This window comes from Salvelinus fontinalis, chromosome 4 (genome assembly GCF_029448725.1).
Source record: "Salvelinus fontinalis isolate EN_2023a chromosome 4, ASM2944872v1, whole genome shotgun sequence".
Classification (NCBI taxonomy): domain Eukaryota; kingdom Metazoa; phylum Chordata; class Actinopteri; order Salmoniformes; family Salmonidae; genus Salvelinus; species Salvelinus fontinalis.
In genome coordinates, this window is record NC_074668.1 from 20,053,283 (window position 1) to 20,081,197 (window position 27,915).

Sequence of the window (27,915 nt, forward strand, 5' to 3'; positions counted from 1 at the left end):
GCCTGACAGAACTGTGAGCTTTTTTCTAGCAAGACACCCCCAGAGGTGCACTGCCAGCGCCCTGCAAAATGACCTCCAGCAGGCCACAAATGTGCATGTGTCTGCTCAAACGGTCAGAAACAGACTCCATGAGGGTGGTATGAGGGCCCGACGTCCACAGGTGGGGGTTGTGCTTACAGCCCAACACCGTGCAGGACGTTTGGCATTTGCCAGAGAACACCAAGATTGGCAAATTCGCCACTGGCGCCCTGTGCTCTTCACAGATGAAAGCAGGTTCACACTGAGCACATGAGCACATGTGACAGACGTGACAGAGTCTGGAGACGCCGTGGAGAACGTTCTGCTGCCTGCAACATCCTCCAGCATGACCGGTTTGGCGATGGGTCAGTCATGGTGCTGGGTGGCATTTCTTTGTGGGGCCGCACAGCCCTCCATGTGCTCGCCAGAGGTAGCCTGACTGCCAGTAGGTACCGAGATGAGATCCTCAGACCCCTTGTGAGACCATATGCTGACACATGCACATTTGTGGCCTGCTGGAGGTCATTTTGCAGGGCTCTGGCAGTGCACCTCCTTGCACAAAGGCGGAGGTAGCGGTCCTGCTGCTGGATTGTTGCCCTCCTAAGGCCTCCTCCACGTCTCCTGATGTACTGGCCTGTCTCCTGGTAGCGCCTCCATGCTTTGGACACTACGCTGACAGACACAGCAAACCTTTTTGCCACAGCTCGCATTGATGTGCCATCCTGGATGAACTGCACTACCTGAGCCACTTGTGTGGGTTGTAGACTCCGTCTCATGCTATCACTAGAGTGAGAGCACCGCCAGCATTCAAAAGTGACCAAAACATCAGCCAGGAAGCATGTCTCCTAGAGATGAACGTACTTCGGTGCTAAAAGTGCAAATGAATTCCAGAACAACAGCAAAGGACCTTGTGAAGATGCTGGAGGAAACAGGTACAAAGTATCTATATGAGTTTGAAGATAGGCCTTGAAATACATCCACAGGTACACCTCCAGTTGACTAAGATGATGAAAATTTGCCTATCAGAAGCTTCTAAAGCCATGACATCCTTTTCTAGAATTTTCCAAGCTGTTTAAAGGCACAGTCAAATTAGTGTGTGTAAACTTCTGACCCACAGGAATTGTGATACAGTGAATTATAAGTGAAATAATGTGTCTGTAAACAATTGTTGGAAAAAGTTACTTGTGTCATGCACAAAGTAGATGTCCTAACCGACTTGCTAAAACTATAGTTTGTTAACAAGAAATTTGTGGAGTGGTTGAAAAACAAGTTTTAATGACTCCAACCTAGGTGTATTTGCATATGTTATGGTCTTGTGAATTCTGGCTGAATTGTGGCAAAGAGTATGTTATTTTATCTCATCATGTCTACAGATTGTCCCTTCTCCCTGTTTTTGTTAACTTGGAAATGTTGATTCTGGAGACTGTTGTCAGAAGAAACTGTAACCAAGCATTTATAGTGGCTAAGAAATGCATTGCAGATAATTGGAATGTTGGTTATCCTCCCACAATGTTACAATGGATGGCAGAAATGTCAAGTTCTGTATCACCAGATTTGATTTATTACAAGATTAAGGGTAAACTGGGAAACTTTCATAACATCTGGATGCCTTATATGGAATACAGGAAGACCAAAGGAGTCTGTATTGAAAACATGTAATTGTCAGGGGAGATATCTATTTAAGCAATCCCTAGCTGCTGGGCTGCTCAGGCCTGGTCCTGGGGGTCAGCCATCCTGTGGGTTGTCCCTTTGCCCTTGGTCTAACACATCCGAAACCAATGTTTCACTAAGATCCTAAAGCTGAGTGGGGTGTGTTGGGTTGGGGCACTGGACCCCTAGGGACAGGACGGGGTGATCCAGATAAATTGTGTGCAAGTAAAAAGAGCTACAGTACTATTAGGCCTGTGATATGAACTATACTGAACAAAAATATAAACGCAACATGCAACAATTTCAAAGATTTTGCTGAGTTTCAGTTCGTTAAAAGGAAATAAGTCAATTTAAATAATTTCATTATGCCCTAATCTATGGATTTCACATGACTGGGCAGGGGTGCAGCCATGGGTGAGCCTGGGAGGGCATAGGCTCACCCACTTGTGAGCCAGGCCCACCCACTGGGGACTCAGGCCCAGCCAATCAGAATGAGTTTTCCCCCACGAAAGGGCTTAATTACAGAGAAATACTCCTCAGCACACACTCCCAACCTCCGACGATCCCGCAGGTGAAGAAACCGGATGTGGAGGTCCTGGTCTTGCGTGGTTACACGTGGTCTGCGATTGTGAATTGGACGGACTGCCAAATTCTTTAAAATGACGTTGGAGGTGGCTTATGGTAGACAAATAAAAATGGAATTATCTGGCAACAGTTCTGGTTGACATTCCTGCAGTCATCATGACAATTGCACGTTCCCTCAAAACTTGAGACATCTGTGGCATTGTGTTGTGTGACAAAACTGCACATTTTAAAGTGTCTTTTTATTGATTCCAGCACAAGGTGCACCTGTGTAATTATCATGCTGTTTAATCAGCTTCTTGATATGCCACACCTGGATGGATTATCTACAAAATGCTCACTAACAGGGATGTAAACAAATTTGTGCACAACATTTGACAGAAATAAGCTTTTTGTGCGTATGGAAAATGTATGCAATTTTTTATTTCAGCTTATGAAACATGGGACCATCACTTGTTACATGTTGCATTTATATTTTTGTTCAGTGTATATGGAAGATTTTTTGTTTCTGTGTGTTAATGTATTTGAGGTGTATGTGTCTTTGTTTTTTTCTACTTATGTTTCCAAACCTTTCCCTTGGGAAGGTGGGAAGGACATTGTGTCAGGAGAGAGTTGGATTATGTACTAGACTGGTGGGGGTCGGGGATGCAGGCGGCTCGGGCTGGATGGGTGGTCTGGCTAAAACTTGATATAGTGGATATCTTAATAAAGACAATCTAAAGTCTTAGTATTTTTTTAAGAGTTGTTCATTTGTTAGGTTATTACTCCCATTGATGGACTGGAAAACCAACTAAATATGGTCACAGGTCACAGTGCCGTCTCCAATGACCACACTGTCTTCTCCTAACGCTAGCTGCAATGCAGTCATCTACGACAGGTATCTGTCGACAGAACCCCTTGGGATAAAGACATTTCGAAACCTGCAGAATCTGAACCAAGGAGATATTATGATATCTCGTCACATTCAATCAGCAAACCTGATTGACCATTCTTTTCATGATTTCAAGCCAGCAGTCTCTGTGAATGAGCAACTTCCCTCCTTCTTGGAGTCGTGCAATGCTGTAGTTAAGATGAACTTCTCTTGTCCTTCGGACACTTCCGCAAGCACTGCGGCCGTCTCAGCAATAAAAGCATCAACGTACAGAGTGTACTCTGCTTCCGATGATACATTTCCCGCTTTGTGGGGGACTAAAACTCCTTACAATGACACTAACGGTATCAGTCCCGCAACTGACCTGATGACTCCCACTGGTGAAACGCTGTGCGATATCAGACAGATATCCTTGTCTCAGTTTGCAGGTACTGGAGATGTGGCCACACAAGGATGCTGTGGTGACTGACAGGCCTCGACAGCCACTGAGTGTTTTGAAGCACAAACACCAGGAGATTTGGTTGAAAGGTTACAGCCAATCTAATAACAATGCGGCTGCTGACAACTCGTACAAAGGGTCCGACCTTTTCGTTTGTGCCTCTGATACCAACACCAACCGCTGGTGGGGGGGAATACTAGCCCAGACCCAGGACGAGCCTCATCGAGGCCGGTGGGGGGGTTGAGACTAGGTGCAACACTGTACGAGGCCGCCAGAGCAGGAAAAATATAGTCGTAAACTTCCCCACGAGAACAGAGAGGAGCGGACAGGCCCCTCGACAGGGATAACCTTAGAACACATCTAAGATATCACTGAGGTGTACCACACTGGTCGTAAAAGAAGTCCAGCGGACTTTCCACCTCCAAAACAAATGGCAACAATAAGCATTGCTTGCCATGTGTAGTTTCAACTACAATGCAACTAGTAAAATGCTCTAATCATGTGTTCCAGTAGGATAACATTTCAGAATAAATAAGTAGGATAACTGGTCCCCTTGAGTACCAGTACCAATGCCAGCACAGTCAGTCCAGCCACAATCAGTAAGAAGGTAAGAGACCTCATGTCACGAACGTTGTAGAGAGGAGACCAAGGCGCAGCGTGATTATAATACATACTTCTTTTAATAAAGAAATTTACTGAACAAACGAATACAAAACAACACCGTGACCGCTATAAACACTGAGTACAGACATGCAACATCACATAGACAATAACCCACAAACCAAATTGAAAAATGGCAACCTAAATAGGATCCCCAATCAGAGACAACGATAAACAGCTGCCTCTGATTGGGAACCAATCTAGGCCACCATAGACCTACATATGCCTAGACTACACACACACACCTAGACATACAAAAACCCTAGACAATACAAAACAATCATATCCACCCTCGTCACACCCTGACCTGACCAAAATAATACACAAAACATAGAATACTAAGGTCAGGGCGTGACACCTCACAAGTCAAATTGCTATTGATGACAGCATCAGAGGAGTTAGTAGTCACTCAGATTGCAACACGTGGAAGGGAATCTCCAAATCACTCTTCTGATGGTTAACACACATGCCTCTAATAAATAGAATCCCCTAAATAGTCATGAACCATGATCACACCGTGTACGACTGGTTCAGTGCTTATAGAGTACATCCGTCGTGAGGTTAGCTTCTCCGTGGATAACATAGCTATGAAATAGACTCCTTCATACCTATCGCCACTACAATGGTGTAAGACACATTGACGTGTAGTAAAACTACTACAGGTCCCCTTAACATATGTCTTGAGGTCGACATCAATTCTTACTAACATCAAGGCATTGACATGGAAATGATCTAATGACGTCAGACTCATCCTGAACAGGTTGCAGCCTACCAGGATACTTGGTTTTCTTTCCCTTGGTATGTGCGCTTGTGTAAGGATAAACACACAAGTACAACCGAACATTTAATCAGGTTTTATGCTAGGATCACTTAAAGAGTCCAAGCCAAATAAAAGCCTTAGTAAAGTTCAACATTTACCCTGAGGCCTTTGACTCTACAGCTACAGTACTCACTAGTTTCTCCCCAGAGGTCCATAGGTCATCCCTTTAGACTGTCCGAAGCTAGGTGCCTTACAGCTGTAGACTTATCATGTAGTTATCAACTTAGGATAGTGCCCTAAGCAACACACTACCAAGTAGGAACACCCTAGATATGACATTAGACAATGCCATGATAGGGTGATTTTGCCAAGACCACGCGTGGGCACATATGAAATACAGTCCCATTAGATGATTAAGGTGTTATAACTATATTTTGTATATCTTTTCTTTATGCTTTTATTAAATTTTTTGTTTCATTGTCTTTGACACTTAGGAAGTGATAGAGCCATAAACAAGTTTCCAATACAACCATCAGTTAGTGCCACAACGCATTTGGGGATGAAACGTAATTATATATTTTGTGAATGTGTGCGTTGTTAACATCTTTCTAAGTTAATGCCCAGATCTACCAGCCTGGATCACCAGACGACCGGTCCGGAACGGTGATCCCCAACCCGAACATCCGCTGCCCATTCTTGTGGTGGACTGCTCCGTTGGAAGAAAGCCTACCAGGGTAAACCACCAGAGGGGAGCCGAAACGCCCCTGGGTTTTATGACTAAACAACCAGATCGTAAATACCTTGCAGAAACTCTGCTTTTGGCTCTACAGTATTGACACAAGATAATTGCACACATAATTCTCAATGTTTACTGATAAGCAAGCAGTATATTTGAGCCAAGGGCACCTGAGTGGCACAGAGGTCTAAGGCACTGCATCTCAGTGCAAGAGGTGTCAGTCCTTGGTTCAAATCCAGGCTGTATCAGGTCAGCATCCCAGAGTCGCCTCTTCACTGCTGACATTGAGACTGGTGTTTTGCGGGTACTATTTAATGAAGCTGCTAGTTGAGAACTCTGTTTCTCAAACTTGACATTCTAATGTACTTGTCCTCTTGCTCAGTTGCGCACCGGGGCCTCCCACTCCTCTTTCTATTCTGGTTAGAGACAGTTTGCACTGTTCTGTAAAGGGAGTAGTACACAACTTTGTACGAGATCTTCTGTTTCTTGGCAATTTCTCACATGGAATAGCCTTCATTTCTCAGAACAAGAATAGACTGACAAGTTTCAGGAGAAAGTTCTTTGTTTCTGGCCATTTTGAACCTGTAATCGAACCCACAAATGCTGATGCTCCAGATACTCAGCTAGTCTAAAGAAGCCCAGTTTTATTGCTTCTTTAAATCAGAACAACAGTTTTCAGCTGTGCTAACATAATTGCAAAAGGGTTTTCTAATGATCAATTAGCCTTTTAAAATTATAAACTTGGATTAGCTAACACAACGTGCCATTGGAATACAGGAGTGATGGTTGCTGATAATGGGCCTCTGTACACCTATGTAGACATTCCAGCTACAATAGTCATTTACAACATTAACAAAGTCAACACTGTATTTCTGATCAATTTTATGTTATTTTAATGGACAAAAAATGTGCTTTTCTTTCAAAAACAAGGACATTTCTATGTGACCCTGTAACGATCGTCTATAGGTGATTGAGCGGACCAATGCGCAGCGGGTGCTGAATACATAATGAAATTTAATGAAGATCCAACCAAAACAGAACACTGACAAAATACAAAACAAATAAACGAACGAGACCGTACCGTGTGGTGCGCAGACGCAGACACAGCAACAATCACCCACAAACAAACAGTGAGAACAGCCTACCTTAATATGGTTCTCAATCAGAGGAAACATCAAACACCTGCCTCTAATTGAGAACCATATCAGGCAACACATTTAACCCAACATAGAAACACATAACATAGAATGCCCACCCCAACTCATGCCCTGACCAACTAAACACATACAAAAACAAGGAAAACAGGCCAGGAACGTGACAGACCCCAAACTTTTTAATGGTACTGTATATTTTAGGCTATTTATATCGGAAATTGGTATAAACCTGTATAAACTGTATGTATAATTATATGATAATATTTTAGGCTGACTATAATTCCCTTACGTAATTTATGATACATCACATGCCATACTTTTATTTTCCTGTCCTGCATAAGTACAAGCAGGAAATGTATCCCCTATGGCTCTAATGTCATTGATTCCAATTAGACTGGTTTTGGATTTCTCCCTGACAAAGATTTTCACCCCATTCGGGAACTTTGCGGTTTGATGATATAACCCCTCTAGTAATTTAATATAATAATTTCATAATATGGTGCAAACAGCCTCCATTCTCAGTTAATCTGTGCTCAAAGTATTTTATAATTGATTAATTCAGAAACATTATTGCAAAGATGTCAACAATACTGAATATGGTCCAGATTGCCAAAAAGGCAGTAAGAGGCTTGGCTTCAATGTGACCTCCATTCTAAAACAACATTCTATGTTACCTTTCTTACCCCTTCACAATTTCTGCCATGGCATGGCAGGCACTATCCATCAGGCAAGATAGTTCCATCATTATATTGCTTTCAACAAATATTATAAATAACTGGATAATTAAGGTACCCTACATCAACCAGTATAATAAAACATGCCTCCTGGTGGCCCTGTGAATATTACCCAAGGAGGGCGCATTACAAAATAATGAAAATAAAATAATTGAGATAAAGATTTAAAACACACATTTTGTACCTAATGGGATTGCACTGTTTACTTACTTAGACGATTCCCCTACACATGCACAAGCATACTGCATTGGCATGTCGTTTCGAGCGCTCTTGCTATGGTTGTAAACATGTAATACATTTGAATTAATACAAAACACAGCATTTTCGCTCCAACTGACAGCTAACTGGCGGGAGATGATGGTCGCCCGATACAAAGCAGCGGATTCGTTTTATTTACAGTAGGCGGGCAGGTGAGAAAGTTCACTGCAGCTGTTTGACTGGGGCTCGTCAGCGCGTCAGCGACCTTTCTCATATCGATTGGTTAGTTCTTTTTTAAGGGGCAGGCGTATAAACTAAGCAGTTTGAAGTAGATTGCAGAGACTTTGGGAGAAATCACATGTCTGAGGGATTCAGTTGAGGTCGGCAGCGTGAACGATTTTTTTTAATAGCTTTTTGTTTTAGTGAGTTAAAAATGCAAAGCTGTGCAAAGTCTTGGGGGATCCTATTCGCCAAATCGTTGAATTCACATGCACCTTGCAGACATATATCTGGTCAAAGCCGACTTTTTGTGAAACTACAGACTAGAATCCCAAACCGCAATGCTTTTGTAACTGTCCGCGGTCTTCGGATGTCTGCAGTCTATGCTTCTTCCAGACAGATAGACAGAATACTGCCGAGACACGATGATTTTGCTGAGAGACATATTGGTCCAGGCGAAAGGGAGAAAAGGGAGATGCTGGATGTTCTTGGACTTGAGGTAAGATTTATAAACATTTGGATAAATAGAGAATTGATAGGACAAGAAGTAGGCTAATGTGTCGATCTAATGCCTTGCAGGCGCTCTTGCATGTTTCTTGTCATAAACAGCTGAACTTTCAACAATGTATATAGTTTTAGTGCGATTTTTTGTGATCTATACATTGTTTTACAGTCAATCGCCCAGTTGATAGAAGATACAGTTCCAGAATCCATCCGCATTCAAAGAAGTATGAAAATGGATGATCCTCTCTGTAAGTTTATCTTCTTTCCATCATCTTTAACAGCACGTGTTATTGTTGATGTGTGTGTGTGTTCTCTCTCTCGCTATATATATATATATATATATATATATATATATATATATATATATATATATATATATATTGCCTCATCGTGTTATAAAATTCCCGCTTCTGGTATGATTTTGTTTTTCAAGTGCGTTTCAATATTGTTGTTGATTTCCCCGTCAAATGTAATCTTGATACGTTTTATTTGCTTTTATGTTTTGTCTGCCTATTTTGCTGGTCTGAGTTTTCTTTTCACATTGTAAATCAAGCCAAGCAAGCGACTGGCTGAAATGTAGGTTGCACTCCTATTGTGAAGCCCTCTTCACCGTTAAGTCTTCCTTTGAACATATTTGGAGTTGTTTTTGCGGAACTCAACGAGCAGCACCAATCTCCTGTTGGGAAGCGGATGCTAATAGGATGGCAATTGGAGTGTAAAGTTCAGCCTTGAGCTCCTGTCCCAAGTCCAGTTCATACTGGTTATAGCGTTAACATTACATCACAGACGAATGACATGTGCAAACGAGCTTCATGGAATTCCTAATATGGTTAATTTGATGGGTTTTGGTATTCTTACTTTAATATTTTTTTTTTTTTTACATTTAATAATAGACAGACGGATTTACAATCGATTAAGAGAATTAGGAGACCTTTTAAATGTCTTAATATCAATAATAGTTTATTGTCTACAAAACACTTACTAGGCATATTTCCCTGGCAAACCCCTGCATAATTCCACCGGAGACTGACGTCTCATACTGTTATCACTTGAGATTTACAAGGCTATAAAAATACTATTCTGGACAAGTACAGTACATTGTATTACTAATTTACCTTGTTCTGTGTAATGGATTGCATTTATTAAAAACATTGTTCTAAAGCAACTGACAATATGGCCATAATATACAATATTTAATTAAGCAAAGTAATTTGAAAACAGACAAAAGTATTGCTGATGACAATTTATCGAAAGGCACATCAAAGATGATTCTTATTTTGCCAATATTCTCACCAGGCCACATTGATGATGCACTCTTACCAGTGACCCATCTCTACAATAATCAATGTAATACAAACTACTCGTTTTGGGGTGTTAATGTCATGTATTGTAACTCTCAGCTGTCAAAATCTCTAGTATTATTGCTGCATAATTTTCTGTTTTGCATCAGTTACATTAGTCATTGTTTTCACTATCCTGCTTTTCCAGCAGTGCTCAACATGGTGAGAGAAAAGTAATTAAATTGGTAATGGAGGCTTGGCCTAGTGTACTTAAATACCACTGTACTACTTACTGATCAGATGATATAAAATAACACTTACTGATCAGATTATATAAAATGACACTTATCTGCTATTTGGGGAGTTTCCAACATTATTGTTATGCAAAATGATTGACTTAATATTCACAATGCTTAATAAGAACGTCGAGGGGGGTTCTAAGACCACCCTCGGTCACTCCTTTCTGTCTTGTTCCATTATGTAGCTAACCATGCTGACGGAACAAACTGGAGGCCATACTGCTTTTTGCTTGTTCAGCTTTGGGGGGGCTTGGTTTGCAAAGCCAGCAAGGGATTCTCTTCACAACAATAGATGTGCTGGATGGTTCTGAATCAGGCTTTTCTGATGCTTTGAGGAACTTTGGGACCATGGGAAAACTGTCCTCTCTAATGAAATGTGCAGCGCCACAGTAAATTAAATTACAGTTAAATTCCTTGCCACCTAAACTCAAACTGCAAATGTTCACCATTTTCTGATCGTATGGTGGTATACCTCATTAGAAATCACCAGAGAAATGCTCATCCTGAGAGTACTTTGGGCACTCGATTGAAGGGTAGTATTGTCCATTCCTTGCTGAGGGTGTTGCTAAGCAGTGACGGAATGCCTGAGGAATTCCAGTGTCTAGGTGTGTATTGGTTGATCTCCCCTACAGCACTGGAGAATAAGGCTAGATTACTAACCTTTGGGAAAGGGCCCATATGTTGCACATAATTGTCCCCTACAATAGATAGTAATATGATGCACAAATGAAGTGCATTCTACACGCACAGAAATGTTGTGTACAGTTCACAGAGAACACGACAGTGACGTGGAGTACACAAAGCTGTTTTCCTTTCCACTCTATTATGACAGTGAATCTGATGCTATATGATGTTACTGCCCATTCGTTTCAGTGGTTTGTTCAGAAAATATATGGGTATAATTGTTTAATGCACTTTTTCCTCAAATATATGTGATGCAATTGTGATCTCTATTTCTGCAGGCGAGAATGAAGTCTTGGAGCATCTCCAAAAGATTGCATCAAAGAACAAGGTGTGGAGGTCTTATATCGGAATGGGCTACTACAACTGCTCAGTGCCTCCAGTTATACAGAGAAACCTTCTGGAGAATTCAGGATGGTAACGGTCACTTTGGTACAAACACACAAAAACAAAAGAGTTGTTATTTGTTCTGCATCTAGCCAAGTTGTCTCCATCAGTAGGGCAAGATACTGTTTGATTGTGCACTCAAGGTGCATATATGTATGGGCTTCTGCTTGTGTAACCGATGTGAAATGGCTAGCTAGTTAGCGGTGTTGCGTGCTAATAGCCTTTCAATCGGTGACGTTACTTGCTCTGAGGCCTTGAAGTAGTGGTTCCCCTTGCTCCGCAAGGGCCGCGGCTTTTGTGGAGCGATGGGTAACGATGCTTTGTGGGTGACTGTTGTCTCTGTGCAGAGGGTCCCTGGTTCGCGCCGGGGCGAGGGGACGGACTAAAGTTAAACTGTTACACTTGTCATTAAATCACTAGTTGCTACATTGCTGAAAAACGTGCCCCTAATCAAATACAACTTTTGACTTGAGGCTGAAGTTTCCAGTTTAGGTTTGCACTGCATTAAATTACATCCTCACATGTTTTTTATTTTTTAAATGTATTTTACCTTTATTTAACTAGGCAAGTCAGTTAAGAACAAATTCTTATTTTCAGGGGCAGAAGGACAGATTTCTACCTTGTCAGCTCGGGGATTCGAACTTGCAACCTTTCGGTTACTAGCCCAACGCTCTAACCACTAGGCTACCCTGCCGCCCCAATGTGGGATCTTGGGATCTGTTTTTTGTCCGACTTAAAACAAGACAGCACTGACTTTTTCTTTATTTTCATAAACTTCCACCCATTTCACCCTAGTATCTCGATTCCTTGAAAAAGAGTTTGGTTTTTCTGTGTATTGTAATACATTCTTACATTTAATAAATATTTTTGTCATTTACCCAGAGCGATTAGTGCATTCCTCTTAACATAGCTAGGTGAGACAATCACATATCACAATCGTAGCAAGTACATGTAATGCGTAATAATTTCTCTGTGTCTCCTGTTCTCCTCAGGGTAACACAGTACACCCCCTACCAGCCTGAGGTGGCTCAGGGTCGCCTAGAGAGTCTGCTCAACTACCAGACCATGATCTGTGACATCACGGGCATGGCTGTGGCCAACGCCTCTCTGCTGGATGAGGCGACAGCTGCCGCTGAGGCCATGCAGCTCTGCCATAGGTGAGGGGAGAATAAACATAAGAGAAATAGTGGCTGACCATTAAAGGGTAGTTAATTTAGTATCGTTCATGTATAGGGTCTAGTTATAGTCTATAAATAAGGCCCAGAGTTTCTCCTGATGAGGTTACTTTGTCAGGAAAAACTCCTGGCCCTACACATGTTAAAGGTGCACTATGCAGAAATCGCTGCTCCATTTCCTGGTTTCTAAAATTTGCAAAACCAAATTTGTGACAAAACAAGCAAGTATAGTGTAGAGAATCATTGTACCATCTAAACCGCTGTGAAATGTTTTCCATAACCAAGAAGATTGTTTGAAGCTGATGTACAAAAGTTAAAGACACTAAAACAAAACGTAAGAACGGGAAGCATAGAAATAATGCACATAGAACAGATCTACGGCTTCTTAGATTTGCTTTCAATGAGAGAGAAATTCAGTTATAGATCTGTCAATGTGGATTTGGTCAGGCTGCCCAAAAAGTGACATATTGCGTCTTTAATTGTTTATGTTCCCTACAGACAGAACAAGAGGAGGACGTTCTACATCGACTCACGATGCCACCCTCAGACGATTGCTGTGGTGCAGACCAGAGCCAAGTACGGACATCCTTCATAGCTTCACCAAGGTTAGAACTGTGTACTGAAAGCAGCATCCTCATTATGGGTGCTCTGATTGTTGACCAACAGCTACATCGGGGTCAAGACGGTGCTGAAGCTGCCTCATGAGATGGACTTCAGTGGGAAGGATGTGAGCGGTGTGCTGTTCCAGTACCCAGACACCGACGGCAGAGTGGAGGATTTCACTGCGCTGGTGGACCGTGCTCACAAGGGAGGGGTAAGGGAGCTGCCACGTCTGACATTGGTAGTAACCGTTTATTAACCTAGGATGCTATTTTAAAGTGATTGTGGGTTGGGGTTTGGTAGTGTTATTTTGGATTTGTTGCTCCTCGTTTGGTAGGAAAGGACCCCTCATTATGTGGTGATTCCAGTTTGGTCCGAAGTGACTTGTTTGAAGACTCCCCGTCTCTCATCCCTGCAGGCTCTGGCTTGCTGTGCCACCGACCTGCTGGCCCTGTGTGTGCTGCGCCCCCCTGGAGAGTTTGGGGTGGACATCGCCCTGGGCAGCTCCCAGAGGTTCGGAGTACCACTCTGCTACGGTGGTCCCCACGCTGCTTTCTTCTCTGTCAAAGAAAACCTGGTCAGGATGATGCCTGGCAGGATGGTGGGAGTGACCAGGTGAGAGCCCTTAAGATTCACATGGGCCATGTTCAGAATGGAAGTCAGATCTCTTGAGATTGTTCAATCTTGGGCTTTATAAACATGTTGATTGACTGTATATACCGTAATTTCCGGACTATAAGCCGCTACTTTTTTCCCACGCTATGAACCTTGCGCTTTATACAATGACGCGGCTAATTTATGGATTTTTCCCGCTTTCACAAATTCATGCCGCCAAAAAACTGAGCACCGTCACATAATGTGACGTAAATCGAGCGCACTCAAACTTTCCATCATTCTGATTACGGTAGTCATTTTGTCACCCTCATCATGGCAAAGACACAGAGAAATGCATATGATGCAGCTTTCAATTTGAAGGCGATCGATCTGGCTGTTGGAAAAGGAAATAGTGCTGCTGCACGGGAGCCTTAATGAGTCGATGATAAGACGTTGGAAACAGCAGCGTGAGAAACTGACTTAGTGCAAAAAGACAACAAAAGTTTTCAGAGGAAAGAAAAGCAGATGGCCCGAACTAGAAATTGAGGCTTGGATGAGTTTGCCTCCGGATGAAAGTGAGGAGAGCGCAATGAAAACGATCCAACATCGGATGAAGCAATTCTGAGGCTATTCAACTCAGACACCAAAGGAGATGACTTCAGTGGTTTCAGTGCACAGGAGGAAGATAGTGACCAAGGACTTTCTTGGTAGGCTATTGTTTACTGCTATTTAAAAAAAAAAAAATGTTACAAGCCTGTTTCGTTAAAGCCTATTTATTTTTGTTACAAGCTGTGTTTCGTTAAAGCCTATTTATTTTTGTTACAAGCCGTGTTTCGTTTAAAGGCTGTGTAAAGTTCATTTGTTTCAATGTACATTTACATTTAAGTCATTTAGCAGACGCTCTTATCCAGAGCGACTTACAAGTACATACATTAATACTTTTTTTTTTGTACTGGCCCCCCGTGGGAATCGAACCCACAATCCTGGCGTTGCAAGCGCCATGCTCTACCAACTGAGCTACACGGGACAATGTACACGGGACAATGTACCGGTAGGCACCTGCGGCTTATAGACACGTGCGGCTTATTTATGTACAAAATAAAAACAAAATAAAAATTCAGTGGGTGCGGCTTATATTCAGGTGCGCTTAATAGTCCAGCAATTACGGTAATTCTTGTTCACAATGGAAAAGACTGAAATATACAGCATGCACATACACATAAAGACTATCTCCATGCACATTGGTTTGAAATGTCCCTTGTTCGTCTGCAGGGATGCAGCTGGTAAGGAGGTGTACCGTCTGGCTCTGCAGACCAGAGAGCAGCACATACGTAGAGACAAGGCCACCAGCAACATCTGTACTGCACAGGTTCTGTACAACCCCCCCCCCCCATATCGACACGTTGTATACCCCCCAATACCGACACGCTGTACACCCCCCTCCCAATACCGACACGCTGTACACCCCCTCAATACCGACACGCTGTACACCCCCTCAATACCGACACGCTTTACACCCCCCCCTCAATACCGACACGCTTTACACCCCCCCCCCCCTCAATACCGACACGCTTTACACCCCCCCCCTCAATACCGACACGCTTTACACCCCCCCCCCTCAATACCGACACGGTTTACACCCCCCCCCCCAATACCGACACGCTTTACACCCCCCCTCAATACCGACACGCTTTGCACCCCCCCCTCAATAACGACACGCTTTACACCCCCCCCCCCTCAATACCGACACGCTTTACACCCCCCCCCTCAATACCGACACGCTTTACACCCCCCCCCCCTCAATACCGACACGCTTTACACCCCCCCCCCTCAATACCGACACGCTTTACACCCCCCCCCCTCAATACCGACACGGTTTACACCCCCCCCCCTCAATACCGACACGCTTTACACCCCCCCCTCAATACCGACACGCTTTGCACCCCCCCCTCAATAACGACACGCTTTACACCCCCCCCCCCCCCCCCTCAATACCGGCATGCTTTACACCCCCCCCCCCCCCCCCAATACCGACACGCTTTGCCCCAGAACAGGATTGTTAACTTAGTGTATTCAACTCTTATGAAAGTTTGTTTGTGTAAAAAATCTCAATGCAGTGGTTGTCTTCATTTATAAATGATTAGTATTTATTTTTTTTAAGGAAAGTTTCTCACCTTCAAATGTATCTGTCTTTCAGGCTCTGCTGGCCAACATGGCAGCCATGTTTGGGGTGTATCATGGACCCCAGGGCTTAAAGCACATTGCTGAGAGGACACACAATGCTGCACTGATACTGGCTGAAGGTATGTCCTCCGACACCCTGACTACACAGATCCATTTTTACGTCACAACTTTTACGATCAATCAATGGTTAGCAAATTTCAACTATAAGGGTGCATTGAGAAAGACAATGGTAACATTGCTTATTTTCAGATGATTTACAAATGTATTCTTTGAGTTTTTAGAAATGTCTCTCTCCCTCCTTTTGTATCAGGTCTGAAGCGGGCCGGACACAGGCTGCACAGTGAGATATTCTTCGACACGCTGAAGGTTGGCTGCAGTGTGGCAGCCAAGGACATCCTGGAGAGGGCTGTCCAAAGGGAGATTAATCTGCGTGTCTACAGTGAGGGAGTGGTGAGTAGTAACAGATACAGTTTGGGAACAAATTACATTCACATCCACACAGTGTTCCCATGTGCTTTATTGACAACGTTTGACCCTTACATGCTGACCAGACCGGACACGTCGCATGCGCGAGCGTCGCAAAATAAATTTAGAAATCCATGTTATTCAATTATTCCACCCACACTGCTCGCGGGCGCCAATGAGCATCTGCGATGCCAAGGGCTAAAATGGAACTCCTTTCTATTTCTGACACAGATCGCGCTGCAAGTCCTGCCTCTCCCATCTCCTCATTGGTTTATAGAAGCAGGTGCCATCTCTTCATTGGTTATACCCACGTGGGTGATTGAAAAATGAAATGTTTTGCCGGTCGTCGTGGTAATACTATAAACGTTTAGATGCCGATCACCATATAAGTTCAAAGATGAAAAAGCCTGGAAGGAGGAGAGATGACTAGAAACGATTCGGTTGGCCGTTTTATGTGTGGATTAATTGTCGGAGTAGAGGACCTTGTGCATTTCAGGTAAAATAACAACTCAATGTTCATATCCCAGGACAAATTAGCTAGCAACAGCAAGCTAGCTAAATAGGACAAATTAACTAGCTAAATTGCCATACATGTTTAATGCTTTTTGACCTTTTCCCAAATTAATGTCATTGGTTCAGAGTTTGTTTTGATATTTTAACCAGCATGTCGTGATCGCGTTTGGTTTAGGGGGACAAAATACATTTATGCACGATGGCGCACGCTCGCAGCCTGTTTGGGTTCCGTGTTAGAATACATTGTCATTAAAGGACACAGAAGCATAGAGCTCCACAGTGGCGGTGTCATAACCTAGCAGTCAAACAGGGAAATGGTTCCAATTGTTTTTGTAACATACATTTTTCCCATAGGGGATTTTAGAAACACTTAAAATAAGGGCTGTGTTTCATTTAGGCTTACCCTGGCGTGATGTTTTGATAACCATGTAAATCTCTCGGACAAGGTGACTTTTTGTTGAAATTATTTATTTGTTTACCTAGTTAGGTGTGTCTCTGGATGAGACCGTGACGGAGAGAGACTTGGACGATCTGCTCTGGGTCTTTGGATGTGAATCCTCAGCGGTACGTTTGCTTTCAATGGAATAAGATTATGCATATATTCAGCATTGCCTTCTTAAGAGAGTGCAAAGGTCCATCTTGAAGCAATAGGACAAATATCACATTTCTTTTAAATCTCAATTTACAGGAGCTGATTGCTGAGAAGATGGGTGAAAGGGTGAAAGGCATTATGGGTAGTCCTTTCAAGAGGACCAGCAAGTACCTCGTTCACACAGTCTTCAACAGGTTGGTCTGTTTGTAGCTGCCACATATTACAATATTTGCCGTAATAAGGATGAGCTTGTTATGCCATAACTGTTGATGACTTGTGTTCTCAGTGATGATAGTATTATCAGTATAATGACACCAGACTGGTGAGAGACATTAGGTGACGTTCCGTGATTATTGTCTTTGTTGTCCCAAACTACAGTTGATGCTTAGTAGAATAATTCCTTGCACTGATAGCATAAGGTTGTTACACATATAGTACCAGTAGAAAGTTTGGACGCACCTACTCATTCAAGGGTTTTTCTTTATTTTACTATTTCCTACATTGTAGAATAATAGTGAAGACTTCAAAACTATGAAATAACACATATGGATTCATGTAGTAAACAAAAGTGTTAAACAAAAATATATTTTAGACTCTTCAAAGTAGCCACCCTTTGCTTTGCACACTCTTGGCATTCTCTCAACCAGCTTCACCTAGAATGCTTTTCCAACAGTTCCCACATATGCTGAGCATTTGTTGGCTACTTTTCCTTCAGTCTGCAGTCCAACTCATCCCAAACCATCTCAATTGGGTTGAGGTCGGGTGATTGTGGAGGGCAGGTCATCTGACGCAGCACTCACTCTCCTTCTTGGTCAAATAGCCCTTACACAGCCTGGATGTGTGTTGTGTCATTGTCTTGTTGAAAAACAAATGATAGTCCCACTAAGCGCAAACCAGATGGGATGGCGTATCGCTGCAGAATGCTGTGGGAGCCATGCTTGTTAAGTGTGCCTTGAATTATAAATAAATCAGACAGTGTCACCAACAAAGCACCATCACACCTCCTCCATACTTCACGGTGGGAACCACACATGCAGAGATCATCCGTTCTCTTACTCTGCGTCTCACAAAGACACGGCGGTTGAAACCAAAAATCGCAAATTTGGACTCATCAGACCAAAGGACACATTTCCACCGGTCTAATGTCCATTGCTCATGTTTCTTGGCCCAAGCAAGTCTCTTCTTATTATTGGTGTTCTTTAGTAGTGGTTTCTTTGCAGCAGTTTGGCCATGAAGGCCTGATTTCACACAGTTTCCTCTGAGCAGTTGATGTTGAAATGTGTCTGTTACTTGAACTCTGAAGCATTTATTTGGGCTGCAATTTCTGAGGCCGGTAACTCTAATGAACTTATCCTCTGCAGCAGAGGTAACTCTGGGTCTTCCTTTCCTGTGGCGGTCCTTATGAGAGCCAGTTTCATCATAGCGCTTGATGGTTTTTGCGATTGCACTTGAAGAAACTTTCAAAGTTCTTGAAATGTTCCAGACTGACTGTCTTAAAGTAATGATTTACTGTCGTTTCTCTTTGCTTATTTGAGCTGTTCTTGCCATAAAATGAACTTGGTATTTTACCAAATAGGGCTATCTTCTGTATACCACCCCTACCTTGTCACTAACACAACTGATTGGCTCAAACGCATTAAGAAGGAAAGAAATTCCACAAATTAACAAGGCACACCTGTTAATTGAAATGCATTCCAGGTGACTATCTCATGAAGCTGGTTAAGAGAATGCCAAGAGTGCAAAGCTGTCATCAAGACAAATGGTGGCTACTTTGAAGAATCTCAAATATACAATATTTTCATTTGTTTCGCACTTTATTTGGTTACTACATGATTCCATACGTGTTATTTCATAGTTTTGATGTCTTCACTATTATTCTACAATGTAAAAATAAAGAAAAACCCTGGATTGAGTAGGTGTCAACTTTTGACTGGTACTGTATAAGGGATAATACAGGGTTTAAGCACTAAGGTTATTAAAGTAAAATAACACATTAGGCCTAAAACATATCTTGATTCACTCCTATTTTTCATCCCATGCAGTTACCATTCGGAGACCAACATTGTGCGCTACATGAAACGCTTGGAGAACAAGGACATCTCTCTGGTTCACAGCATGATTCCACTGGTGAGTTATGGGAAAGCAAAGAAATGTTTGTTTTTTTTTTATTAAAAAAAAAATAATTTCACGTAAGCTTTTTTTACATGGTCTAAATACTAAAAACCTACCGACGCCATTTGTGATATCCATTTTGTTTTCCATGTCAGGGTTCCTGCACAATGAAGCTAAACAGTTCTTCAGAGCTCATGGTGAGTTAATATCAGGGTTGGGGTCAATTCGGTTAGAAGGCAATCAATTCAGGAAGTACTGAGATTGCATCAATAATTAAAGGGCTTTAGCTTGCAATGATTTCCCAATAAACTTAAAAGTAAAAGCTATTTATTCTAAAAGTTTCCATTTTTAAATTCAAATCAGTTCCTGAATTGACTCTTCGATTTGAGTTGACCCCAACCCTGATTAATTAATATTTTCTTTCTCCTTATGGTGGTTGTGTTGTGAAAAACACTAGCTTACCTTATGTACACTGTTTTGTCAAAGACATCGCTGACTGTCATTTCCCATATTTCTCCCTTTGTTCTCTCTTTCCCACTGTTTTTAGCCCATCACCTGGAAGGAGTTTGCCAACCTTCACCCCTTCTGTCCCCTGGACCAGGCTGAGGGTTATCAGCAGCTCTTCAGGCAGCTGGAGAAGGATCTCTGTGAGGTGACTGGCTATGACAAGATCTCATTCCAACCCAACAGGTAAGCCCCTCACTGACAGCAATATTCAGTCTGGGGTATTCATGACCAACTGGGATTTCAGTTTCCCAGACTCCTCATCCGAGCGCGATTTTCCTGTCGCCCTCTGTTACACATACCACATTGTCCAATTGATTAATTTCACTTGATCATATAACTCAGTTTGTGGCTGATAACTATGGTTCCAAGTCCCCCACTTATCAGTATAAATGGGGCTGATGAAAAGCACATCTTGCTACATTGGCCTGGAAAGATAGCGGCCTGGTTGTTCAACTCTTATTCCATGCTTTTCCTTTACAGTTACTATGACGCTCATATAGACTAACCTTTGAACTCGGCACGTTTGATTATGCTGAGACTTCACTGGGAGCATGTGTCTGTGAGCATGTCTGGTACATTAAGACTGTATAACCTCGTCTTTCAGTGGTGCTCAGGGAGAATACGCTGGCCTCGCGGCCATCAAAGCCTACCTGAACTCTAAAGGAGAGGCCCATAGAACAGTAAGTATGGTTCTGATGAAACTAAACACATCTTTGCTAGCACACATGCTAGGCCCTGTAGATTCAAAATAACCCACCCTTGGTTAATTGTTATAACATTATATCAAAGTACATGTTGGGGTTTGCGTACTACAAATGACCTTAATTAATTTTCAGTCAGAATGTTTGCACCCATTTCCCTGTAAACAACCTGTATGTAATACATGATACTTAGACCCACCTATAATCATTTATCACATGTAAAGACATAAAGGGACTCGTTTTAAGTACAATCACTTGTTTGTCAACAGACATTGTATTGGAAAAGCTCAATCTGAAGAAGAGTTGTTTTGGATACTTCTACAGGAACTTTGAAAGGCCCCAAGTGTCACAATGTGCTGGGTTGAAGTGGCTTGAGTACATCTGGTGATGGGAATATGATAGAACAGTGACCGAAGATAAGACTGCTCGTTCAAGTAGCTTTCCAGTTTTGTAATTTGGCCTTTATTTTTTAACTATTATAAGCACTTCTTTGATAGTGGCGTGAGCTCTTGAAACAGTCAAGGTCCACAGTTGTGCAAATAAGGGACAGAAAATACCACACTGTCTGGAAGTTACTTGATTCCAAGATCCCATATTTGGTGTTTTTTGTGAACTGCAAGTCATGGGCAAAATATATTGAGCTCAGTTTGTTTTTCCTGTTAGGGGGGGGGGGGGGGGGGGGGGGGGTGTAAACGTTACCGAACAAACACACAGGTCTGGGTGACCTTGTGTGACAATATTGCAAAATGTCAAAATAAGTCTCCTTATAAAAGAGAGAAAATAAATTGACGACGTATTTTAAATCATGTTTGCTGTCAATTGGAGATTTGCGCTTCGAAATCTTATGACTGTGATTGCATATCTAATGGTTGACTTGTTTAGGCCTAATTCTCTTTTACTTTGATGGTCTGAGTGTAACTGTTTCTGATATTTTCCTTTTGCTCAGGTTTGTCTGATTCCCAAGTCAGCCCATGGTACCAACCCGGCCAGTGCCCAGATGGCTGGCATGAAGGTGCAGGTGGTGGAGGTGGACAAGGATGGCAACATTGACATGGCAAATCTCAAGGCACTGGTAAGAGCTGGTTGGAGTGATTCTGCTCAGCTCACTGTTAGAGTAGCCTTTCAATCTAACCAGCCGCACTAAAAAATCATTGCTGAACATGATGGCCCGACAGTCAGGTCACTCACTATGTACTGGTAGTGCAATTGGCAGTCAATTAACCCCCCCCCCCCCCCCCTTAAAAGTGGACTGTCATGTTGCAGAGCATTATTCCCCTCTCAGGTGGACAAACACAAGGCTAACCTGGCAGCCATGATGATCACGTACCCCTCCACCTTCGGTGTGTTTGAGGAGAGGATTGATGATGTCTGCAATCTCATCCACCAGAACGGAGGACAGGTCTACCTGGACGGTGCTAATATGAACGCACAGGTGAGAGAAGAGTATAAGCTGTGTACTAAAACTGTTGAAAGACCTTTTATGGTAAAACAAACAAATTGGGTTGCTTATCCACATGTTAATTGAATCATGGGCACATTATTTTAATATTGAGTTATATTACAGAAGTGTATTTGAAAGAACCTTATGAAAGTATGTATATATTTTTTACAAGTGTCTCAGGGATTGCACTATTCTACAGCATACGGTTGAATATTTTCAGTATTTTACAAATGTTCCATCCTGAGAATAAATCACTTTTCTCTCCGGGTAAGCCAGTATTTCCCGCCAAAACAGGAAGTGCCATTCTAAAGCATAAATACACTACATGGCCAAAAATATGTGGACATCCCTTCAAATTAGTGGATTTGGCTATTTCAGCCACATCTGTTGCTGACCGGTGTATAAAATTGAGCACACAGCCATGTAATCTCCATAAACAAACATTGGCAGTAGAATGGCCCATACTGAAGAGCTCAGTGACTTTCAACTTGGCACTGTCATAGAATGCCTCCTTTCCAACAAGTCAGTCTGTCAAATTTCTGCCCTGCTAGAGCTGCCCCAGTCAACTGTAAGTGCTGCTATTGTAAAGTGGAAATGTCTATGAGCAACAACGGCTCAGCCGCAAAGTGGTATGCCCCACAAGCTCACAGAACGGGACCACCGAGTGCACGTAGAGTGTAAAAAAACGTCTGTTCTCGGTTACAACATTCGGCACTTAGTTACAAACTGCCTCTGGAAGCAATGTGAAAGAAGAACTGTTCGTCGGGTGCTTCATGGAATGGGTTTCCATGGCCGAGCAGCCACACAAGCCTAAGATCACCATGTGCAATGCCAAGAGTCTGCTGGAGTGATGTAAAGCTCGCTGCCATTGGACTCTGGTTTGGCGGATGCCAGGAGAACGCTACCTGCCCAAATGCATAGTGCCAACTGTAAAGTTCGGAGGAATAATGGCCTGGGGCTGTTTTTCATGGTTCGGGCTTGGCCCCTTAGTTCCAGTGAAGGGTAATCTTAACACTACATTATACAATGACATTCTAGGGAATTCTGTGCTTCCAACTTTGTGGCAACAGTTTGGGGTAGGACGTTTCAGCATGACAATGCCCACGTGCACAAAGTGAGGTCCATACAGAAATGGTTTGTCAATCGGTGTGGAAGAACTTGACTGACCTGCACAGAGCCTTGACCTCAAGCCCATCGAACATCTTTGGGATGAATTGGAGTACTGACTGCGAGCTAGCCTTAATCGCCCAACATCAGTGCCCGACCTCAAATGCTCTTGTGGCTGAATGGAAGGAAGCCCCTGCATGTTCCAACATCTTGTGGTAAGCCTTCCCAGAAGAGTGGAGGCTGTTATAGCAGCAAAGGTGGGACCAACTCCAAAAATAATGCCCATGATTTTGGAATGAGATGTTCCCTGAGCAGGTGTCCACATACTCTTGGTCATGTAGTGTATTTGAGCTATTCAATTTGATTTATTTTTTAACCCAGGTCTAATGCATTTTACCCCCAGAGTACAGTAGCGCCCTCTTCTGCAGATGAGTGTAACTTTGGAGAATTGCTTTTCTACCACATTGTCATCACCGCTCTCTCCTACCTGCTCTGCTCTCTACTCTACTCTACTCTACAGGTGGGCCTGTGTCGTCCTGGTGACTATGGATCTGACGTCTCTCACTTGAACCTCCACAAGACTTTCTGTATCCCCCACGGAGGTGGAGGACCAGGGATGGGACCTATTGGCGTGTAAGTGACAAACTGGATAGTTTCCCTCAAATGCACATTGATGGGCTAAGCACAAACTCAAGCTGCCAAAAGCAGATCTATGACTGGCCAAATCCATTATAAATGTGGAGTTTTTTTCCTGGTCAGGAAACACTACTACTCTCTTAGTGCAAAAAAACACAATTTTAAAAAGTGGATAAGTAATTACTTTTGACTTTAAATCAAGTTATGTTAAACAGGAAGGAGCACCTCGCCCCGTTCCTGCCTAGCCACCCAGTGGTCTTAATGTCAGCAGGCAACATGTCCAGCTCCCTGGGCACTATCAGTGCTGCCCCCTGGGGCTCCAGTGCCATCCTGCCTATCTCCTGGGCTTACATCAAGGTCAGTACTACATCTATCCTAAGAGCAGGTTGACATTTGTCATGAATATTGTCTTGGAGGAAGAACTAAGTGGTATCGGCTAGATTGGCCAGATGCAAATCAATATTGGCTATGTTGTGAAAATGTAATGGAATCCAAAAAGTGTTTTTTGGTCTTTAATTTAAGGTTAGGCATCAGGATTAGCAGTGTGGTTAATGTTAGGTGTAAAATCAGATTCTATGACTGTGGCAATGCCAGCTTGTGACCACTGCAGAGCTGCCGCCAGTACACAAGTCATGACATTACATGCCAACATGGATCTTATGGTTCATTCAGTGCCATGGAATTTCAATAATGATAGATTTGTTAGAATAGTGTTTTCAGGATACTCAAATTGTCTTTCTAGGCAAATGCAGAGAGAAAACATTCAACTAAAGCAGCGACATCAGTTGAGTACATGTCGATATAGACCCTGCCCTTGTATCCTACTGTGTAGATGATGGGAGCCAAGGGGCTGGTTCACGCCACAGAGGTGGCTATCCTGAATGCCAACTATATGGCCAAGAGACTGGAGAGCCACTACAAAATCCTCTTCAAAGGCAGAAAAGGTGAGTGGTAGTTCCTATTCACCCCGTATGGCAGCGTTTTCCAAACTAGGGGTCATGACCTTGTCGGATTTCTTGATTTGAAAATGGGGTCGCGAGAGAAACGGTGCCATTTAGTTCATAGAACCACGGGTACACGAGTAACCTTTTGATAGCTGCTAAAAGCGGTCGGGACAAACAGAGCGGTCTGTTTTACTTCCTACAAATGTGGCTCACATTTTTGAACAGTTGGAGCTATAAGCTATTATGACCCCATTCCTGAAAGCTAAGGCTCGCAGTTACACGTACGTGTCTTTTTCCCCTCTACGACGCGCACAAGCTGCACAGGACTTAAAACAGAGTGGACAGGACCAGTCACCAAATCTGACTGGAGGGAGAAGAACACATCACTGAAAGCGGTGATCTTTTCTGCACAGAAGATCATACAATTATTGCCAGATGATCTTCTTAGATTTTGTTCCTAAACTTTAATACCTTTGCATCTGTCACTTGGAACCATATTCCATTTGTAATGGACGGTCACACTCCCAAATAAAAGTAAACATTTAGCTTTTGATTACATCACTTTATAAAGTCCTTCAGTAATTAGCCAACACTAGCAAAATGTTGCTTTAACACCGATTGTTTTGGTCCACAGGCTTTTGTGCTCATGAATTTATTTTGGATGTGAGGCCATTCAAGAAGTCTGCAAACATTGAAGCGGTGGATGTGGCAAAAAGGCTACAGGATTACGGTGAGCTGGAACACACTGCATTAACGGATAGTTGGGCACTGCTGAAAAGTCAACATGGCCCACTTGTCTCTTACTCTAAGTAAAAAAAATAATTTGGAATACTTTTATTGAATTTACCCGTAAGCCTTCTTATCCCCCTGTGTGTCTGACCTTGGTCAGGTTTCCATGCCCCCACCATGTCGTGGCCCGTGGCAGGAACCCTGATGATCGAGCCCACTGAGTCGGAGGACAAGGCAGAGATGGACCGCTTCTGTGACTCGCTGATGGGAATCAGACAGGAAATAGCAGATATCGAGGAAGGCAGGATGGATGCCCGCATTAACCCATTGAAGGTACATCACTGGCCTGACTCAGACAACTAACACATTGTGTGTCAAGCCATGCAATCAGCTACGTACAGTGGTCATTAAACTCATAGCAATTTTACTAAGTCAAATCGGGTTTAGTTTCAACTTAACTGTTTTGTGTTGTTGACATCCTCTGAGGAAATGGCAAGCATTTTTGAAACTGTCTGTTTGAGATGGGGTTTCTGAAGTGTAATTATTATTTTTGATTTATGTATTCTTTGGCCACACAAGAATAGGACGAGTCAACATTATTTGGGGTTGGAGTTTTTCACTAGATGGTTTAAGAAATACCCCTGTGATATGGACAACCTTTTATTATAGTGGTAGCACCTAAAATGTGGCACGAGTTGCTTTGTCGCCAGACCAGCTAAAATAGGTGTTCACTGGGGTCTGTGTCCACAGATGGCACCTCACTCCCTGGCAAGCATCACCTCCTCTACCTGGGACAGGCCCTACTCCAGGGAGTATGCTGCTTTCCCCCTGGTGAGTCTTCCCTCTGGAAAACATCACACACTACCAACTCCACTAAAAATGGTTGTTTTCATGATTCATGTGAATGTCAACATGTTTATTACATGAGCGTTATCCCCATTTCCAGCCATTCGTGAGGCCCGAGACCAAATTCTGGCCATCCATCTCCAGGATTGACGACATCTACGGTGACCAGCACCTGGTCTGCACCTGCCCCCCCATGGACGTGTATGAGTCACCATACGAGGAGAAGAGAGCTTCCTCATGACAAATGCCTCCATTATACCAGTTGTCATCATCACACTTCCAAATTCTGAAAATCCATTGAGTTGTATCGTACACTGTAGTTTCTGTATTTCAATGTTCAACTACAAATAGTTGCCTTGACTCTCCCTTCATGACGTTTTGATGTTCAAAAGTAGCGGATCGGACTAATACGTAGATCAAGTTTTAGGGTTTTGTTAATATTTGCTGTGTTCTGTGCATGAAAATGTTTAAAATGTGTATTTTGACACGTTTGCCTAATCACTTATACTAGTCTTGATATGTATTATGGATAGTTTTAATGATCTAAGGAAAATAGTTGTATTGAACATTCAATCTTTTCTTGTTCAGTTTGAAGTAGACTTGTCATTTCTTTTCCACATAAGGAAATACTGCCATCTAGATGTGAATGTTAAACACCAAAAACGTTCTCACATGATTTGTTCTGAGACACTAATACATTTGGACATTAAGATATTTCTTATCTCCAAAACAGACTAAGGTGATGTTCATCGAACTAATTGGGCTGTAAGTATTAGTTCAAAGAATGACTTCAGTTCTCTGCCTATGGACATGGCATGAGAACCCCAAGGAAGTTCATTCCTTTTGTTAATCCTATTGGGTGATCATCTTTGCTTAGCCTCAATACATTGTGACTTACTGTACAACTGGGAACAGTTGTGGGTGCATGACTTTAAAGTAAGTGCTGAATATCAACGTAAAGATTGTTAGACCCAAAATAGACAACTTGTAAGATCTACAGGCTGTATGCGTGATTCAATTACACAACGACTTGTGACTAAGGTCATTTTTGCAACTCATTCACCACCATGTAGGAACACAATTTAAGGATGTATAAGACTCAATTTGAAGAGCTTGCAAACTTGAGCATCAGTTCCAGTCACACACACACAATTGACTAGTGTCATGACGTTGCCCTCTTTGGGTACAGCAAGCACCATCCCACTGTTTCTTACACTCCGGCTGCTGCGACCTCAAGTTGTAAATTCCTAGAGGAGATTATCTCCTCATGGCCACAGTATAGAGAGAGTTTCCATAGAGAGAACAAAGGAATTTCTTCCACCTCACAGAACTTGAGGTCCGAACAACATTTATATTCTGGAGAAGGTATAAAAGATCGGTGAAGAATCCAGCTACGAACTGGTCCGTTTGCTACAATTTTGTGAAACTCATGGGAGACAATACGGCCACATTACCATAACGCTGTTTATATAATAGCCTCATGAGGTTGACATCTAATTGTTGTATAAGATGAATGAGGATGATACTGTTTGAAATTGTGTAATGTGATTTTGGACTGTTTAATGAAGGATTCCCTTTGGAGTTTAACTAAATCGGA

At 42.7% G+C, this 27,915-nt stretch overlaps 1 protein-coding gene across 1 annotated transcript; it reads left to right on the forward strand.

Annotated features, from left to right (window-relative positions):
- The first annotated feature begins 8,128 nt into the window (after positions 1–8,128).
- LOC129853281 (glycine dehydrogenase (decarboxylating), mitochondrial-like) lies at positions 8,129–27,315 on the forward strand. The gene is made up of 25 exons (XM_055919160.1): positions 8,129–8,520; positions 8,695–8,773; positions 11,067–11,202; positions 12,165–12,329; positions 12,846–12,923; positions 13,014–13,161; positions 13,366–13,562; positions 14,814–14,910; positions 15,739–15,844; positions 16,036–16,175; positions 17,187–17,267; positions 17,392–17,489; positions 19,338–19,422; positions 19,563–19,604; positions 19,955–20,097; positions 20,519–20,594; positions 21,562–21,687; positions 21,898–22,047; positions 23,684–23,796; positions 24,015–24,156; positions 24,632–24,743; positions 25,378–25,473; positions 25,633–25,805; positions 26,223–26,303; positions 26,419–27,315. Exons 1-25 carry the CDS (start codon positions 8,236–8,238, stop codon positions 26,557–26,559), a joined length of 3,090 nt encoding a protein of 1,029 aa, XP_055775135.1. The 5' UTR covers positions 8,129–8,235; the 3' UTR covers positions 26,560–27,315.
- The last annotated feature ends 600 nt before the right edge of the window (positions 27,316–27,915 follow it).

Bases quoted from the DNA above. Each gene is read 5' to 3' on its own strand.
- LOC129853281 (XM_055919160.1), top strand. From the start codon at position 8,236: ATGCAAAGCTGTGCAAAGTCTTGGGGGATCCTATTCGCCAAATCGTTG. The intron at 11,203-12,164 runs GTAACGGTCACT...TGTTCTCCTCAG, and splicing joins CTTCTGGAGAATTCAGGATG to GGTAACACAGTACACCCCCT. The intron at 13,563-14,813 runs GTGAGAGCCCTT...GTTCGTCTGCAG, and splicing joins AGGATGGTGGGAGTGACCAG to GGATGCAGCTGGTAAGGAGG.